At 42.7% G+C, this 20,087-nt stretch overlaps 1 protein-coding gene across 1 annotated transcript in view; it reads right to left on the reverse strand.

Annotated features, from left to right (window-relative positions):
- The window catches only part of DPYS (dihydropyrimidinase), a 74,616-nt gene that overhangs the window by 25,037 nt on the left and 29,492 nt on the right, over positions 1-20,087 (reverse strand). Inside the window, exons 5-7 of the mRNA XM_032316620.1 lie at positions 18,514-18,670; positions 16,955-17,096; positions 14,505-14,647 (exon numbers count right to left, since the gene is read on the reverse strand). Coding sequence (XP_032172511.1) covers positions 14,505-14,647; positions 16,955-17,096; positions 18,514-18,670 — 442 coding nt within the window. The remainder of the gene's footprint in view (positions 1-14,504; positions 14,648-16,954; positions 17,097-18,513; positions 18,671-20,087) is intronic.

Below are 20,087 nucleotides of genomic sequence, written 5' to 3' on the forward strand. Positions count from 1 at the left end.
TAGAGCTTCCTGTGCAAGTTGCAGTGACAACTGTGCCTCATTGACCTGCCAGTTACACCCTAAATGTGCAGAAGAGGATATATCTATAAATATAAACAGGAGTGAAACTGTGACTGACGAGACAGACTGGAATTCTGGGACTAGTGTGGACTCCTCTAAGAATTTGTCCCTCTAGATTCCCATATTACAAACGTCATTTACTCTGATACCTGCCTGCTAGTTTGTAAATCTCTCCTGTCTTATAATTCTGTATGATAATAATGATATTAATGTCTCTTCCAGTTTTACTGTATGCCAACACAACAAATTGAAGGTATTATCTCCTTCCAACAACCCCCAGAGGCTGGTATTATTGTCAGCCTACCTACATTTACGGGTAGGAAACTGACCTCATAGAGGTGAGGAACCTGTCCAGGGTCATGCAGATAGTATTGGGCATAGCTGGGATTTGAATCCAGTGATCTGGTTCTGCTCTAGATCCCATGCCCCTCAACCCCTGGGCCATATACCCTGATCTATTACTCTATACGATAGTTATATACAATATATTTTTTTCTAGTCTAGTTAGGTCCTGAGTTACATTAGGGGGAAGTCATTTCTCACTCAGCTTTGAGTACAGGGTATAGCACTCAGCTGGCACTCAATACATGCTTGGGTCATAAATTAATGAAGCCGTTGTTGACTTGCCTACTTCATTCAATTTCCAGTCTTTCATTGAATCGTTGGAGAAGAGTTTTACTCCCGGGCGGAGAATATCTTAAGCCAATTCCTCTCCCTCCCAACTTCTGTTGCCATCATCTTGTCTGAGGTCTCATCCCCTCAAGCCAGAGTCCACCAGCCTCCTGACCATTCTTTCAGATTTCAACCAGTCCCGCGCATCATTACCCTAAAGTACTGGGTCATAAGGCTTTCCTGACCGATGAGCCTAGATGCAGGATCGAAACGCTCAGATCCCAGGGTGACTAGGTGTGGGCAGAGCTCCTAGGCTCATCACCTGTGACCCTAAACACCCTCCCAGGTGACAGACAAGCAGTCTGGTGTAGGCTTAAGTTGAAGGATTTGTTGGGATATGGGACTTCCAGTGCTGAAATTGGGAAAGTTCTGGCCAATCTAAGACCAGCTGATAATGTTGCATTCTCCTCTTGGTCTCCAAATTCTCTACGCTACCACGCACCCTACAAATAACAGTTTCTACTTGTGCCACATATAAATCAGGAAGCACAGATTCCAATCAAGCCAAATTCTCACTCAAAACCATCCAATGACACGTGCTGCCTCAGAAAACGTCTACTCAAGCTAACAAGCAAAGCCCTTGGCAATCCGGCCAGGACCAGAACCACCCCGAGGATGCAGTTGATTCAAAGCCTTTTCACAAGCCCAACCTAGCCTTTGGTGAGGTCTTGATGACCTCAACTCAGGAGAGTTATTAAGACCACAAATTTGCTGGGGCGTGAAGCACATGAGACCCTTCCCACTTCTTGAACTGCTCTGTGGAGTCACTCTTATTTTCCTCTTCCAAGAGTTATTTATCCTTTCCCACGTGTATATGCTGTCTGTCCAACCAGAATACAGCCTCTTTGGTGGCCAATGTCACACCCTTATTTATGTCCCCCACAGCATTGAGCAGTGCCATCTCTTACACACAGAGCGAGCACGCAATAAATTTTTGTTCATAGACTACTGATTAGTACTGTCTTTCTTCCCCCTGCCACATGAGGAATTCAACAGCCCTTCCACACAGATAAATGCTCCATTTTTCTTTCATGTGGCTAATGTCTTCTCATGATTCTGTCTCCACAATCCTAGCTTTCCTTAAATGCCTGATAAGAGAAAGAAACTGAGAACAAAGTAGGAGCATTTCCTTCTGCTGGTGATAAGAAAGGGACAGAACCACAGTTTGGGGGGTGGGTGGGTGGGGGTGGGGAGAAGTAAGATGGGAAGAAAATATAACAGAAATGTAAAGAAACGACCTTGAAGAACTTTTGGAGAGGGAGAGAACACGCCACATATAGAAAAAGATACAAAGAAAGGTAGGGAGAAATGGCTTTGCAGAACATTAAAAAATAAAATAAAATAAAATAAAGCTGTCCATACGAGACTGTGGCCAGAGAAACATGAGCAGAAGGGCCCAGCACAAATGCCAAGCTCCGCCTGACAGGGGCAGCCCGTCTGACCCCGTCCAGAAGAGCGCTCTGGGCGGGCTCCGCACAGAGGCTGGCTTCGTGCGCCTATCCGGGGAGGCCCCTCATTGCCCAGACAGCACACAGCCCCAATGACAGGACTCACGGGAAATTTCCTTCAGGCAACAGAATCTCGACATAAAAAACAATATTGATCCATTTGCCTCCCTGCCAAAAAGAAATCAAGTTAGACAAAGGAAATTAGGCAAGCGGTTTCCTAGGATGCCGACTGCAGCTGCAGAGTAAACCTAACGTTCCTGACTCTCCTTCCCGTGCTCACCCCAATGCGCAAAGGCCGCTCGGCCAGGAGGGTGCTGAGTAGGTGTTCATAGGCACATGATGTCTCTTAAACGAACAAGACAATGGTCGTCTCGTGTCCAGGGGACCCCACTGCTAGCCAGACTGTGCTGGGGATTGACGTCCAGGAGCGTTGGCAGATTTGCAAGGACCCATGCCCCATGCCAGCCAAGTACATGCTTGTCACCAAGGACAGAGCATGCCATCTGCTGCCCTGCGGAACCGTGAGGGAGCTCTGACCTTGGATTCACAGGCAGACGGGCAGCTCACTCAGCACTCCCAGCTCATCGCTCTGTGAGAATACACACACACACAAACACACGCACGGTCCTTCATCTCTGATGATATAGGGTAAGAGTGAGGACATCTCTCCCGCAGTGAGAGCTAATACTGAAATGTAAGACTCTCAACTCGAGAATCAATGACTACAGCAAAAAGGAAGGCCACTGCGTCTCCATGGACCCTGCCCTTGCCACGCTGGGTAAAAAGTGATATTATGCCTCATTCACTTTGTCTTCAGCTACTTCCTGTGGCCTCTGGGTCATGGCAGGGCCCCATATCTGGTTTTTTAAATAACTGAGTAAACAAAGGTGGGACAAGATAAAATGTGATGGGGACAAACGGGAAGATCTGCATTTACTTTCAAAAATCAAGGATTTTATATGCTTCTACTGACTAAATTGCACACTATTTGATGTCAAAGAAATCAGGGGCCAGATGGATGTGCTAGAAAAACCCTCACACATGTATACAAGGATGTTCACAGTGTCTGAAATAGTGAGACCGTAAATGTCCTAGACTTCCTGAGCAAAGAACATGTAATCAGTTATGCAATGTTCACAAAACAGAGTATTATATAGCCGTGAACATGAATGGAAGAACCTGCATATTTCAAAATGGCTAAGTCCCAGAAGGATAGTACTGAGAAAGTCACACAATAATATATGCAGTACAAGACACTTCATATAAAACTAAAGATACACAAAATTATATATATGTATATATACGTAACAGTCTAGGACTGCATCCCCATTTAGGACAAATAGAAACACACGGGAAACATCAAATCCCCGATCCAAGGTAGTTGTTGGGGGGGTGAATACACAAGGGCATTATTTTTTGCACTTTCTATTTATATTAAATACTGCATCTTTTAAAAATTATTACAACATTGAGTGTTATAATAAATTATAATGTTACACATTATAAATTATGTTAGACATTATAAATTACTCTCTGCTCAAGTGGACTTAAAATGTAATACAGAAAGCGGTCACTGAGTAGAATCCTAGTCCTTTCAGCATAAACATCCGAGAGGAAGGCCCAATACCAGTTTTTAAATTGTCAACTGAAGAAATGCGGTAAGATATTGAAACTCTTGCACCTGGTGACATGTCACTGTTTTTTTGTTTTGTTTTGTTTAAGATTTTATTTATTTGACAGAGACACAGCGAGAGAGGGGAACATAAGCAGGGGGAGTGGGAGAGGGAGAAGCAGGCTCCCCACCGAGCAGGAAGCCTGATGCGGGGCTCGATTCCAGGACTCTGGGATCATGACCTGAGCCAAAGGCAGATGCTTAATGCCTGAGCCACCCAGGTGTCCCCATTTTACTGTTTTTAACCTGCATATGGCAATCACATAAGATGCATCCTAAAAAATGTAATAAAGAAAATGGAAAACATTGCCTTGCATGTTCCTGCTCCAGTGGTGTTCTAGGCAGAATCATGTCCAGATCTCAGACTTAAATCTTTTTAGGACATGGACAAACGTGTGTCAAGAGAGGGGTGAACAGAACTAGATCAGGACATTGGGATTCTGCTCGTCATGGGCCCAAGGATCTACTGAAGGATCTCAGAATGCTTATTTGGGGATGGCATAGCTTATCGAGGGCCAATGACGTTCTTCAAATATTTGAATGGATGCGTGAATGAAGGAATGACCTTAGGAGAACATAGACAGATTGTGCATGGCTCCAGAGGCAAACATTTTAGGAGCTCGAAAGAGGGTCATTTTTAATGCAAAAAAGGAAAAAACATCCTAACAATTACAACCATCCCAGGCAAGAATGAACAGTTTGCTTAGGTAGTAACTTCCTTAAAACTGGTAGTAATCAAGCACGGCCTAGAGTTAATTGGACTTTAGGAATTCCAAAGCCTTCTCCAATTGTATGAGAATCAGTGGTTCTCAAACTTGGATATGAACCAGAATCCCCTAGAATCCTTGTTAAACCCCAGAGCACTGGGCCCTACCCACAGAGTTTCCAAGGCAGTAGGCCTGGGGCCCTGCCTGAGAATATGCACTTCTAATAAATTCCCAAATGATGTTGATGTCGCCGGCCCAGGGACCATACTTTGAGAACTTGTGCTCTTAAAAAGAGAAGGCAGATCAGCTTCAATTAAGTTTTTAGGTGTTTTTATCAGGCCATTAGAAAAGAGTGCTCTTCCTTACATCACTCACTGCCTTCAAACAGACTTCCACTGTGATCTTCTGACAGCAAGGGCGCAGTTTTACTGATGCCTTCCCCAAAGGCCTTTGTAAAAAGCCATGGCTCTTTGCTGTGCTTTAAGACCATAAGGACCCTGGGATTCTTTCCAGGTACGGATATTATTTCTTTTGATCCATTTTTGCTTTGTTTTCTTGTTTCCTCTATAACCAAGGTTCCCGTGTTTTTTAAGATAAGTGGCCAGAATTAAGAGTGAGTCTGGGCAAAAATCAGAACTGTCTGACCCACTGAAGGATCCAACCTGGCTTACGCCACATTCCTGGCCAGTTCTGGCAACGCTACTATCCACTGACTCTGGAACACATCCTTGTCAGCCACCGCTTTGGGGAAGAAGAAGGCAGAAGTGCCAAGAATTATTATTTTTTTTCTTTAACTCAAAAAGAAGTAATGTAAAGCCGATCTTAAACCAGTTCAGGGAACAGATAAACAAAGCCCAAACAAAATGTTTAAATCACACATTGGCTCACCGGCCCAAGACTATTAGTATCTGGTTTATTCATTCAATAAATAACTATTGAGCTCCTCTATGCGATGTACCAGCATTGTTTTGAAACCTAGGGATGCAACTGTTAATAAGTTAGGCAAATGCCGAGACAGAAAAATAGACAATGTATGAAAAGAAAAATACAGTAGTTCTTGGTTAGAAATCCTATATGCTTTTTACACAACCACCTCCCCTTTGTGCTTATTTTTTTACCCTAATGGTTAAAATAAACTGTGCTTACTCTGGCCAAGGCAAATGATCAATGATCAAATGATCACTCTGTTCCTAAGCTGCTTTTCTTTTATAATTAAAAAAAAAATGCCACTATTAGTAGTGAAGTCCCTGGAAATCATTTTCTAGCTCACTTGAAAGGTTCAGTTGCATAAGAACATGCTTAAATAAACTAGCTGAAATAAATAGTGGTTAAAATTTTACCCATCTGTAATCAGCAAAACTAGCTTTCTGCCTGCATAGTCAAAAACTTTTTTTTAAAAGCAAACGTCTTTTGAAGGCCAGAAAATAAATCCTAGGTGGTTGGTTGGAACAGTTTCACAGCAAACAATTTTTCAAAGAGTCAGCTGTGGGGGCACGTAAGAGTCCTCTTTGAATCAAGTTATCTCAGCCAAAAGAATCCATCCAAGCTTCTCCATTTTATTCATTCCTGGTAAAAACTGAATGTGTGCAAGACACAAAGGAGATGGAACTTTTAGATTAAATAGAATTCTAGTATCTTTTGGTCATGTCTGAATTAAGGCATTACCGCAAGGGCTTCTGAATCACAGCCATAGTTAATAATAGCTCCCACTTATTCAGTAAGTTGACTACCTACTGCCACTACCACCTACTACTACTAACTGAGCATCTACTGTGTGCCACGCACTGCTGAACATTAACTCTGTACCTAGCGCTTCAGTTATTTTGGTTTTTTGCATCATACTATCTTAAATACTCATGGCCATGCTATGAAATAAATGCCATCATTACCATCATCCCTATTTTACAAATAAAGAAACCTAAGTTCAGAAAAATTAAGTAACATTCCCATCTAGTTAGTGAAAGGAATTAAATTCTCAACATTTCACATCTAGTTAGTGAAAGGAATTAAACCCTGAAGCCATTTGCTTTACACTGTGGTTCTCTTCCTGCCCCCAGGAACCAGGGTGATGGGCAGGATTTTGAGTGGATTAGCAAAAAACACTTATTCCTTAAGATCCTTTGCTGTCAGGGGTGTCTGGTAAGCGTGTGTCTGGGCTCGGGTCAGGATCTCAGGGCCCTGGGATCAAGTCCCCACGTTGGGCTCCCTGCTCAGCGGGAAGCCTGCTTCTCCCTCTCCCTCTGCCTGCTGCTCCCACTTCTTGTGCTCTCTGTCTCTCTTGCTCACTCGCTCTCAAATAAATAAATAAAATCTTCAAAAATAAAAAGATACATTGTTATCATCTGCCAAAAAACAGTCATAATTACTGTCTGTACCTATGGTCACCACCATGGGAAGGGTGCCCCTGTAGTTGTACAACGCACAGTTGGGACAACCCTACCCTTACCCCATGTGGCCTCCAGGAATGGACGTGAGGCGACACAGTGAACTGTCATTTCCACCCATGTACCGGGTATGAGGCCTGGGCCTCCCACTCTCTCCTTCCACACATACGGACCGCCAAGGTGTACCTTTGCGAACTGGGGGAGGAGTTATAAACCCGCTTAGAAACAGGCATCATAAGCAGAGTCTTTAGGCTGGCTGACTTTGATAAGCAGAAATGCAGTTGCTGCGTTTACGTGTGTGGGCGTGAGTGTGAGCTGATATGTGCGTGCGCACGTGCTTCCTTGGAGGTGGCAGAACAGTGTAGGGTACCAGTTAGTCCAACAATGCCCGGTGTGCCCCTTCAGGGGAAAATGCCTGGAGCTTCCGTGAAATAGTCGCTGATAAAACAGCTATAAGCAGAAGCCATCACTCCTGGCCAAAGCACACTTTCTCCCTTACCTCTTCTTTGTTCCCGCGCTCCACAACCCTCATTACCCAAGGGTGAAGTAGTCATTCTTCCCCGGCTTTCGTGCACACGCAAGTCCCCCCCTCCCAGAAATCTAGAGGGGCCCTTGGATAGGCAGCAAGTCATCACTCCTCATTGAATATAAAGTAAAATTCATTTGTCTCTATCTTCGATGAGAAAGGGAAGGAAATTAAGTAGGGAGACGGCACGATGCCTTTAAGAATGGTATATTCAAGGTCAAAGCCTGCTATAATTGAGTTAAAAAATAATAAATGAAAATAGCTGTGAGCAAAACATGCATGCCTGGCAGAATACAGTCTAGCTAGAAGTCTTCATTAAATGTTCTTCTTTAATAAATAAATAAATAAAATAAAATAAAATAAATGTTCCGCTGCACACAACGTGTTAGCTGTGTGTTCGCGTGCTAGGGATGCTGCGAGAGATCCTGTAGCTCATAAATACTGAAAAGGGACAGTTGCCATGGTAACTAAGTGCTAGTTAATGAATACCGAAGAGCTGAAGCTCATAGGATAGTCTTAAATTGCCAGAACGTGAGTTACGGCCGCTGCCAGGAGCTGGCAAGTAACTTACGTGCCATCCTCTCCAATACGATTTTTAACAAGTTGGCCAGTTTGATGGGTCTCCGTCTTGACCGCATGAGGCCACAAGATTCTCTCTTGACACTCCATGAAAAATCCTATGCCTGATTTCTTCCCCTTGACTCTAAGCACCACAATATTTTACAGAAATGAACCAAACATTTAGATAAGGAATGTGGCCTTAAATTTGAATCTTTGACCCAAGGAGCCAAGCATTAGGACATGCATCTCTGTCACAACCAACAGACACTTGGGGTCGAGGAGCCATCGAGCTGAATGCAGCAGACTCTTTACTTGTGAAAAAGGTGGAGGCTCCGCATGCACCAAAGGCAGGTTGTTTTTATTGTGCAATGACACAGAAGAGCTTCTGCAGCTGATTTTTGCAGGAACTTTTTGCAGGCTGGTAACGTCGTAGGTGATCTCTCATTAGGATGGCCAAACCTTCTCTACAGACTCCCACTCCCAATTCTCTCTCACCATTCATCCCACATGTCCGATTTCTCATTCTGGAATCATCCGGCTTTTCACAGGTTTTTAGTTTTGGGTGGGTTTTTTTTTTTTTTTTCCTAAAGGCACGCTCCATCCCTTTTCTCTGCTCTGGTCGCTCTCGGTAACTAGAATGCAGCCCATTTTTAAGATTACAGATTGTGGTGCCAGCAGACTTATTTCTACATGCCATTAATAAATAATGAGAATTTAGAAAAAGAGGGAAACATCTAGGTACCACAAAGCCAAAAATCATTAGCAAACACATCCATTCTCCAGAGGCTGGCTCCTTGCATAACCAGCACCTCAAACGGCCTGGTTGGGTCTCAGTGTGGGCTGTGGGTGCCCCCTTCAGGCTCTGGGCAGAGATGCATGCGGCTCTCCTTTGAGATAACTACCTGGACACGGGGCGATTGTTTTTGCTAAAATCTTTCCGGAAATTTCAAAGGAACATTGTGGCCCACCTGTGTTGGTGTGGTTGGGTGGGAAGCCCTTACATCACCAGCCTTCAGCTAGTATCAAAACTAGGTAGGTAAAATAAAATGCAGTGTCATTCAAGGAAAAAAAAAACACCTTATAGATATGTTCATTGTATTCGTTAGATTAAATGATGCTTTTCCACTAGAGGAGCTCTGTTTAAAATCGTCTCTGTCTGTAATAAAATTAAACCTGGAGAGAGGCAGCCCATGACCTCCTCACCTTCCTGCTTCCTCCCACGGCCTGAACCTGTTCGCGCACGTAATCTCCTCCGGCCTTAGCTTCTTCCTCCCAGGCCTTTGGTTTCTCTCGCCTTCGTGTTTAGTCTTGTTGATAGAGACCATGTTTCCTTGGGAGGATGAAGGAGAACAGCACTACCTCTCTGGTCTGCCCCTCCAAACCCATAACCCCAAGCTAGTCATGAGGAAAACACGAGAAGAATCATAACAGAGAGACATTCCACAACATGCCTGACCAGGACTCCTCCAAACTTCCAAGGTCATCACAAACAGAGAAAGTCAGAGAAACTTACAGACCACCGGAGCCTAGAGTGACATGACGGCGGAATGCCATGTGGTGCCCTGGATGGCTCCCGATCAGGAAAAAGAATATTAGGTAAAAACTAAGGAAACCTTGGGTCGCCTTGGGGGCTCAGTAAGTTAAGCTACCGGCTCTTGGCTTCAGCTCAGGTCATGACCTCAGGGTTGTGAGACCCAGCCCCTGGGACTGGGTTCATGCTCAGCACAGGGTCGGCTCGAGATTCCCTCCCCCTCCCCCTTCTCCTTCCCCTCCGCGCCTCCCCCTGTGGGTGCTTGCACTTTCTCTCCCTTTCTCTAAAATAAAATAAAATAACCTTAAGGAAATCTCTTTAAAGCATGGACCCTAGTTAATAATAACATATCAGTATTGGTTTATTAATTATAATTATAAGCATGGACCCTAGTTAATAATAACATATCAGTATTGGTTTATTAATTAATAAAAGCATGGACCCTAGTTAATAATAACATATCAGTATTGGTTTATTAATTATAATTAGAAGCATGGACCCTAGTTAATAATAACATATCAGTATTGGTTTATTAATTATAAAAAACCTACCACAGGAATAATAATGGAAACTGACTGTGGATTATATGGGAACTCTCTGTACTATCTTTGCAATTTTTCTATAAATCCAAAAAGGAAAGATTTATTTTAAAAACTGGATTTGTCGTCAAGACTGTTAACGAGGGAGGAAGGCAGTGACTAAAGACCACGGTCGGGTCTGGGGAGCAGATGAGCAGTGGACAGCAGAGCTCAGTCTGCAAGGTGGGAAGAGGCAGACTCCCGCGGCGACGGGCCGGTGGTGAAGGTTGGGGGAAGCTCCAGGGGGCGGATGGGCAGTTAGAAAAAGTTAAAAATATTGTCATGCCTCAGAAAGGTCCTCGTTGAGGTCATCAGTATAAATTTTGGTCAGGAACAACCAGCCCAGATGAGCAACTTTCTCCTAACAGGCGGGCCAAGAATAGAGAAAGCTGAAGCTATGATCGACCCAGATAAGGAATCCGCAGACCGTGTCCCCAAATTTCTCTCTTTTGATAGGAAGCACCTATAAATGCACTTTCTTCTTGTTCAAATATCCTTCCAGATTCATTATTCTCTGAAGCTTCCTCTCCAACTGCCCCTTCTCTCCGGTTTCCCACATTCTGCAATTTTCACGTTGAAAAGGATGAATCATGAGATTGCAAACCATTTTGAGGGTGGCTTAGAGAAAATTCTTAAATTAAAGGGTTGAAGAAGCAAGATGAGGACGAAATTTAAAGCAACCCAAAGGGGGCTGGAACCTTTCAGTATATCCTGCCAAGGAAAGATGGTATTTCTCCATTTTTCAAAAGGACAGTAAAAAAGAAAAGACAAACAAAGAGGACTCCAGTTTTTTTGTAAAAGAATCTGAAGGTCAGACAAATAGAAGCTTCTGGTTCACTGGCCTCCGGGAATACCTGAGAACACCTTGAAAGGGAGACGGGCAGGAGAGAGTGACCCCAGCCCAGCTAGATAAACAGGAAGTAACCCGGATAGTGCATACCTTGACCCGGGGAACACTTTCTTACTTTAGACACATTTTCACACACATTGTTGCATGTGATTCTAATAAAAATCTGATGAGGTTGGCATAACCATTATTAATAATTTCACTTTACCTAAGAGAGAGGGGCTACTCAGAGACAGTAACTGATGTGCCTTGGTTCCCCGCTTGGCATGGATGGAGCCGGGACCCAGAACCCACACCGCAGGTGCTCAGGCCGTGGTGTTTTCATTTAGCCTCGTGCCTAGGTGGACGTGATCAGCAGATGTAGGTGAGGAAGTCATAGTGCTGGTAATTAAATGTCAGTGCGTATCTTTATCCCACAGACACATACATGAAAATGCAAATATTTCATTTTCTGCTACCATGACTGCCGTCAGGTGAAGGACAAGTCTCCTTTAAGAAATACCAGAGAACTGATAACATAGAGAGAGAAAAAAAAAACCTAAGAGCACAAAAACTTTTTAGTTTGACCTTGAGTTAGTTAGTTCTTGGATGAAAAAACAAAGGCCATGAAGCAGGTAATAGACAGATCTAAAAAAAATAAGAAGTAAACTCTTCTGGATCGTTACGTGCTCTTCGGCAACAACTGAATGGGAAAGGAAGGGCCAGACAAAGTTACAGAAATCGACAAGTCAAACTTGTGTGAAAGTGCTCTAAATTTATATCGTCTAAAAACGTGACTCAAAGAGACACAATCACAGCCTATAAATATCCCCCAAGCAACAATATATGTGGAAATAAAGTAAGTGAATTATTCACACACGTAGGTGTGGGTCATTTCTCTTTGCCCGGTTGTGTAAGGAAGACCATGCTTTACCCCTGAGCTGGGGTCACCCTCACAAATGGAAATAGCCAAAGAGGTTCTTAAGGTGGGTCCTGCTGCAGATGTCAGGTGTCGGGTTAAAAAGGGGAGCTGTGGGGAACAGCCTGCCGTGGCTCTTGATGCTATTAGGAATGGGGTTGGATCACTCCATTGACTACTTTTTTATTCTCCCTCACCTTGAAAAGGAATAATAGAGAATAGAATTAAATTCAAAAACTCTTTCTGTGACTGGCCCACTTGACTGTAAGAAAACCACAGACCATGAACAGGCGCATCCAGGAGGAAGTGCTCTGCTTTGGTGTTGGGAGATAGCATGGTGCCAAATCTCGTGAAACACATCGAAGTCTGCAAAGTCAAAGCCACCGTTCACAGATGCCATTGTGTTACAGTTTTGCCACTGCCGAAAGGAAGAGTCCTATCTGTCTTACCTTGTAAGTCACGTTTCAGATAGCAGAGCATTTTTTTTTTAAGATTTTATTTGTCAGAGAGAGAGAGAGAGTGAGCACAGGCAGACAGAGAGGCAGGCAGAGGCAGAGGGAGAAGCAGGCTCCCTGCTGAGCAAGGGGCCCCATGTGGGACTCGATCCCAGGATGCTGGGATCCTGACTCGAGCCGAAGGCAGCGGCCTAACCAACTGAGTCACCCAGGCGTCCCTAGCACAGCATTTTTTAAAACCACTGAGGACTGTGCAAATGCAAATGGTTACTAATTATTATCATTATTTGGACTCTCCCAGATGCAATGCTTCAAAAACACCATTTTTCATAAATATTTCTTCTGTGTGATCATTTTCTCCCTTTCAAAATTTTTGAGGTTTCCCGATTAAGAATCATCATCTCCTTAAGCCACAAATCATTTCAAAAGCTCTATCTGTCCCAGTACTCGGGGCAAACTAAATCGTTAGAATTACAGCAGAAATGATGCTGGGCGGGCTCCTGCCGGGTGTACAATAGCATGAGTAGAGTGATATTTAAAATATCAGGAGCTCTCTAAACACAGCATGCTCAATTCATCCGCACACCAATCCAAATCCAAGCAAATTTTTTTCCCCCCTTTGTCTTCCCAAGGACAGTTTCTCTAGTCTCGTGGAGAAGCTGCCCCCAATTTAATTTTATCTGTCTTCATTTCTTCTGCAGGGACAGGGGCCTGAGGATGTAACCACCAGATATTTAATCCTTAAATAAGCAATAGTTCCTTGTTAGCATCATAACAAAGACCCTGAGCTCTGCCTTGTTGGTATCTTAGGACATTTACGTAAATAAGATGTTCACATCACCGTGTACTGTGCTGCGAGACCATAAGCCGGCAACAGGCTGGTACACGGTCACTAATGCTTGTGATGGCTGTGGGACTGCCCACCCTGTGAACTGCTGCCCGAGTTGGGACAATGGATGCCCAGGGAGTGCTTAACTTCAAAAGACAAGCATTTTCTACAGAAATATCAGGGGCTTATTTTTAAGCTCAGAGCCGTGGTAGCCCTAGTGCTTTTCCACCTTCTCTTCCCCAGAGGAACCCAGGAGCATTTCAATCAAAGTTGGGCCCTTGTGACAAATAGCACCTCCAAGAAACTAGAGATTTTTGCTTCGTACAGTAATTAACCTAGTAGACCTTGAATAAATGCCTATTCAGTGAAGGTAGAAGGCCTCATGTATCCCCCTCGACGCACGCACGCACACATGCGAAGATAACATTATAGTATGTGGGATTTTCTCCAATATAAATGTGAAGGTTATGGAAGATACAAATTCGGATGCAGGTGTTGTCTCTGCTAATATCTTAGAAGGAGAAATTAGGGCTTCAGCCTCTCTATTCAATGCTTTCCTGAGTTGGTGGAAATTGCCAAATCCGCAATATTAACATAGAATTATGGAAATCGGAAACAAAAAGCTGGAGTCTACTGGGAATGATAAGCTCAAGATGAAATCAACCGGAAAATCTGGCTAACTAAAAGTGACATCCTTTGTGCTGGAATTTTTCTATCTGAAAGCTTTAAAAAGGCTATAATTATTTTGAGTTTTCAAGTCAGCCCTTTTCAAACTAAGCCTCCTCTTTTCTTCATTGCTCTCTATACCGTTCCTCCGTGTGTACTGGGGAGCTTGCCAAGCTTACCACTGAAGTGGTAAATTCATATTGGTTTTACACACACACGCATCTCCAGGGAATGGGAAGGAACACAAATTTTGCATCCTCTATGCCAAGGAAAACAAAGGAATATTTGTACATCAGGACTCTTATCATGGGGCGCCTTGGTGGCTCAGTCCGTTAAGAGTCTGTCTTTGGCTCAGGTCATGATCTCAAGGTCCTGGGATCAAGCCTGTGTCAGGCTCCCTGCTCAGCAGAGGGTCTGCTTCTCCTTCTGCCTCTGCTCCCTCCTTACTCATTATTCTATCTCTCTCTCTCTCTCTTTCCCTGTGTGTCTCAAATAAATAGATGAAATCTCTAAACACACACACACACACAATCTTGTGCACAAGCTCAAAACACAGGGTAAATAAATCACCTAATAAGAAGTGTCTTATTGAGGTCAATAAATAATTTCTTTGCAAGTTAGTGCTTTTTTTTCCATGGAGAAGCCAAAAAATACAAGGACACAGGCTTACCTCGTGGCTTTTGGGTCCCAAATCACAATGTCTGCATCTGATCCCACAGCTATCCTTCCCTTTCTCGGATAGAGATTGAAGACCTTCGCTGCATTTGTGCTGGTAACTGCTACAAACCGGTTTTCGTCCATTTTACCACTATGCTGTAAAAACAGTTCAAGAAAGAAAATGCATGTGTTTTAATGACCACGTACTTAAACATCTCCTATCAATAAAAGTGCAAGACTTGTATCTCTTAGATCCCAACAGAACTGCACCTAATTTCTTACACTGTGGAGCCAAACGCCTCTGGGGATGCTGGTGAGCCTTAAACTATCATAATCATAATGATGGGGATGATGGGTTAACACAAGCCTGAAGATAACTTTTCACAAGCCTAAGCTTAACTCCCACCCTTCACTAATTTTCTCCATTCTTCCCAGAATCACACAGACAACAGCTGGATGTTGGCAATAGTATTTTCAATTTTTGTTTAGAGTTGACTAGCACTCCCTACTGCATTTATGATCTGGCTTATTTACTGTAGACCTAAGAATGATGAGATGGTCATGTAGACAACAGGTAAAATATTATAGAGTTAAAATAAGACAGACCTTTAAATCAGATGACAAGACTTTTAGAAATAGGAAAAATCAACTCAAGAGATTAAATTTTGTGCTACTGAAATGTACATGAACCAATAATCATGGAGTCTATTATATGGGATTTTAATATGGACATACTGTGGATTAATGTGGTCTTTCTAAAACCATATGATTTTGTTTTTGTTTGTTTGTATTTTAAGATTTTATTTATTTATTTGACAGACAGAGATCACAAGTAGGCAGAGAGGCAGGTAGAGAGAAAGGAAGGGAAGCAGGCTCCCCACTGAGCACGGAGCCCGATGTGATGCTGGGCTTGATCCCAGGATTCTGGGATCATGAGCGGAAGGCAGAGGCTTTAATACACTGAGCCACCCAGGCGCCCCTGATTTGTTTTTTTAAATGTTGAGAGCTTATCCCCATGTACATTTATCTGGTTAGGAGCATCCTTAATAAGGTTTATTTAATTACCAATGTGTCCATGTCTCACAAAATGATTAAGAACCACAACCTGAGAGTAATATTCCCATGAGTCAACCATCTTCATGTTTCATAAAATAATACAGTTTCTGTACATTATTAAGAAATATTCAATTTTTTAAAAATCTTTTACACACTTGCTATATTATGGAAATTTACTTTAATGAACATACTCATTTTAATAGCACAAGCTCAGAGAAAAAGATTGAACTTTTAGCAAGAAAATCTAAGCAAACAGAAAGAGAGGAAGAGTCATGTGGGATGATTAGAGTTAGGGTAGTGGTACCAAGGTCTGAAAGAGGATTAGCAGAAGAAAGGGCTGTGGAGATGTTTTGGAGATCCTTACATGTAAACTGATCATTCAAATGTCATCCTATAAGTAATGGAAAATGTTAAAGGGTTTTAAAGAAGAAAATAGCATGAATAGTCCTTTGTTTTTGGAAGGCAGCACTGGTACTAGAGGATAACATAGGTAATATAGCATAAGCAAGCAAGAGCCTGGCGGAGGGACACCAGCTTTGAGACTACTGCAATGATCCAACTGAGACAGACTTCAAACTAGAGTAGTCAACATGAAGATGTAAATAAGGAGACATGTTAGGAATCCAATTGACAATAACTGGTAAATAATTAAAGTTAGGAAGAATGGTATGTGGAGGGGATTCTGAGGTGTGAGATAATGTCATCTAAGGGAAGGCTTCTGAAAAATGGGTGACAATGACATGAAAATGGCGGCCCAGGTATAACCAGGCAAGCCTCCCCACTGATCCGTACAACTACACGTGTCAAGTGGACGGACAGGTGAACATACGAACATTTAGCCACCTGGTTCTTCTCCATGCTCCAGGAGACATTCTTAAATCATGGACATTTAAAAAATTTCTTCTTCTAAACTTTGGATTTTTATTTATGTGACTTTATACAGCAGTTTCAAAAATATGATATACAAATATCCTTAAAAGGGACATCTACAAAAATTTCATGAGGAGATACGAACATAATAAATATCCTTCATATATTTTCAATCATTCCAAGTATTTACAGCAGTGATACATGAGGAACTGGGATTCAAGAACAAGAAATCAAGTAGAAGGGCTATAATATAGACTTAGAGAGGAATCCTCCTGGTACCTAATCTAAATTTACCCCCTAATGTCTGCATAATGATGCAACGCATCATCTAAACTCAATTATGCAGAGATGAAAATGATTTTTTATTATTGTCCTGGAAGATGGGTGGCGATGGTCACCGTGCTGCGTTCCCAGTCTCCGCTCTAATAAAAACAATCACAAAGCTTTTCTATGAAGGTTTGTGGCACTTTGGTCCTGAAATGAGCCAGATCTTGGCTAAAGAGTTCAACAAAACAAACTGGATCCTGTAAAACTCACCACGCCTTTTTCCCATATTACTGACATCCGGTCCTCAACACCGTTCACTCCATTGGGAATCTTCGTGAAATCATCCTTCCCCAGAGCTTTCTGGCAAGTGTTGAAAGTGCAGTGGTCAGTTCCTGTTGTGGTTAGATCACCACTGAAAAAGAAGAACACACAAGAGTGTGGAATGAGTAGATAAAAGACATCAGAAGAAAACTACCAGAACCTTTCCTGTTCTTCTGATGCCCTTCTCAACTAAAAGTCAGAAAGCTGCAATGGACAATGAGTGACTTTTTCAAGCACATATTTCGGCCACACCCATCTCTATTTTAGAAGCACTTTTGGAAAATAATACTCTTAGAAGAAATGTGAAGCCAGATCATGCTCAGGTCAGAAAAACTGGTTCTGGACTCCATCACATGCTAGTTCTGTGATTATGAGTTTGTCCAATGCTCAGTTATTTATTTTTTTAAGGATTTTATTTATTTATTCATGAAAGACAGAGAGAGAGAGAGGTAGGCAGAGACAGTGGGAGAAGCAGACTCCCTGCAGAGCAGGGAGTCCAATGCAGAACTCGATCCCAGGACTGTGGGATCACGACCTGAGCTGAAGGCAGACGCTTAACCAACTGAGCCACCCAGACACCCTTCAAATGCTCAGTCTTATCTAGAAATTGATGATGATGATGATGATGTGCACTCAATGATAATTATTTAGGATCACTGGCAATAACGTAAGGGAGAATTCTTTGCGAGTAGAGCACTACACAAAGATGAACCTCCGTGACCCACATGGACAGAGGCAGCCCCTGGCCAAATGGCAACATTGAGGTGAGCAGAGATGGGACACTGGATGAGGATGTTCATATCACCAGAGACAGAGAGCCCTGCTTTGAATTGTGAACAATCTTGGAGATGTAGACATGTGAAGGAGGAAGTAGGCTGAAAGAAAAAGGTAAATGAACTCTTGAACTTTTGTTGTGAAAAACCCTTTGTTAACTTGGGTCTAGTATCCGAATGGGGAGTGTTGGGGTCTTCAAGAAAAGTAATCATAACTTCTCAGAAAGTAACATCTCTGAAAATAGTTTGGATGGCCATTCATGGGGATAACCTCTCTGAGGGCAGGATTTTGCCTTTTACCCCTCCGGTGGCTCTGCCCTAGATCATAACCTATCAGATGTACACAGGCACATCTGCTTCTTGGGTTATATCGCCATAGAAGAATATTCAAGAATATGTGAATGATTAAAAACTAAGCATTATGAAGAGACTAGGTTCCAGGCAATAGGTGATAGAAAAGATGAGGAAAAAGTTAGAAGAGAGTAAAATTTTAGTAAAAATTATCTGATTTCTCTGTGTCTGGGAGAGATTTTGACACCATATCATAATTAAGCCACTGCTTTTTTGGTCCCAGGTGAGGGACTCCTCACAGCCTATCACGTCAAGTAGAACAGAATACTGCATGGAGGTCAACGAAGATCAAATGATAAGACACGATGTCCTCCGCTCAAACCCAAGACTCTTATGATACCTTATTTTGGCAGAACCCTTCACAATCATTTGCTAAATTTTTACTTAGCCAATAGATTCATGAGGAAGTGAGGCGTTGAGGGGTCCGGTCGCAGGGGCGGCCCCATAACATGGTGGGCTGCATGGTGCCACTCTCTGTGCCAGTAATGCGTGCCGTCTGTGCCCAGACTTGCTGCTATGGGCTCTCCGTAGACCACTTTCCCTGGAAATGTCAAAGGAAGCATTCAGTCCCTTCATTTGCTCTCAAGAGAACCACCTGAAAAACACATAAATATGTGTCTTCTCTGCGCTAGCAAAGGATAATAGGAATCCCAGACCACAAGTCACCTTTCATGGACAGGATTTTTTAAAAAGGAAAACTACTGCTTCATGAGCATTTACTATGTTCTGCCCAGGTGCAGTGCACACTGTGGTAGATGATTAGACCCACTCCCCGACACAAGGATTGACCCCATGGCCTACTTTGACCAATTAAATACGAAAGGAAGTAACACATGCTGAGTCTTCCTTCTGTCCTTAGACTACCATAGGTTGCTTCTTCAGTTGTGTCTCAGAATGAAGAGAATATGGAACACAGTTAGTGCCAACCCATGATGGGCATGAGTCCAAAGGAGAAATAAATCTCAGTAGTTGGGAGACCATTGACATTTCCAATTCAGCTGTTATTGCAGCCTAATCTAGCAAATGCTGACTGGTATGTGTACCATTCTAATGACTTTATCTCAAAAACCCTATGGGGAAAATGCTATTATTATCCCCATTGAAAATAAATAACTTCTGTACAGGTGTATTACATGCACCCAACATAACATGAATGGTGTTGAGGAGGTAGGATCTGAATCCAGGCGTTTTGGACTCTAGTCTTAACTTCTATGCAAATACTACCCTGGTGACAATTATCACGTGGTCATATGGAGTTCAACCATGGTATAGCTCTGTTACAACTCAATTGAGAATCTCTTCATATCCCTTAAAGGATAAAAACAAAAACAAAAACAAAAAGACAAACAACCATAACAACAACCAACCAAAAAACAAACAAAACTCCTCCAAAAACTTATGTTAAATAAAAGAACACTCAGATAATAAAATTGTAGCCAGACATGCATATTTTAAAAAATCATGCAAATGAGGCCATCAAGAGCACACAATGTTAGAAAAGCTAATAGCGCCTAGTGAATTTGAATTTAAAATCAGAATCCTATCTCTGATGAGCGTTTGTTGGGATAATAGATGCACCGGCATTGAGCTGATCGTCCCCAAGCAGTCACACAGGTGAACACAGAGTAAGGGATGCCTGCCCACGGAACTCTGCGAACTTCGCTGTGGCTGGTCAGACGGCAGATTTCAGCGCAAATCCTGATAGAGAACTGACATTAACTAACTTCGTCGGCGGATACTGACCGTGGATGGCCATCACCTGCCTGCGTCAGATTCAACTGGAATGTAGTACCCTCTCATAGATCATTTATTTTCCTAAACTAGCCATTTTCCTCTTGCAAACCACAAAACAAGGCTTACTGAAGCCTAACAAACCTGCTTCTTAAGTAACCAAGTATCATGGTCAGTAACAGTTACCTCCAAGAACACAGACACTGCTAAGATCTCTCACTTTCATG

Source organism: Mustela erminea, chromosome 16 (genome assembly GCF_009829155.1).
Source record: "Mustela erminea isolate mMusErm1 chromosome 16, mMusErm1.Pri, whole genome shotgun sequence".
Lineage (NCBI taxonomy): Eukaryota > Metazoa > Chordata > Mammalia > Carnivora > Mustelidae > Mustela > Mustela erminea.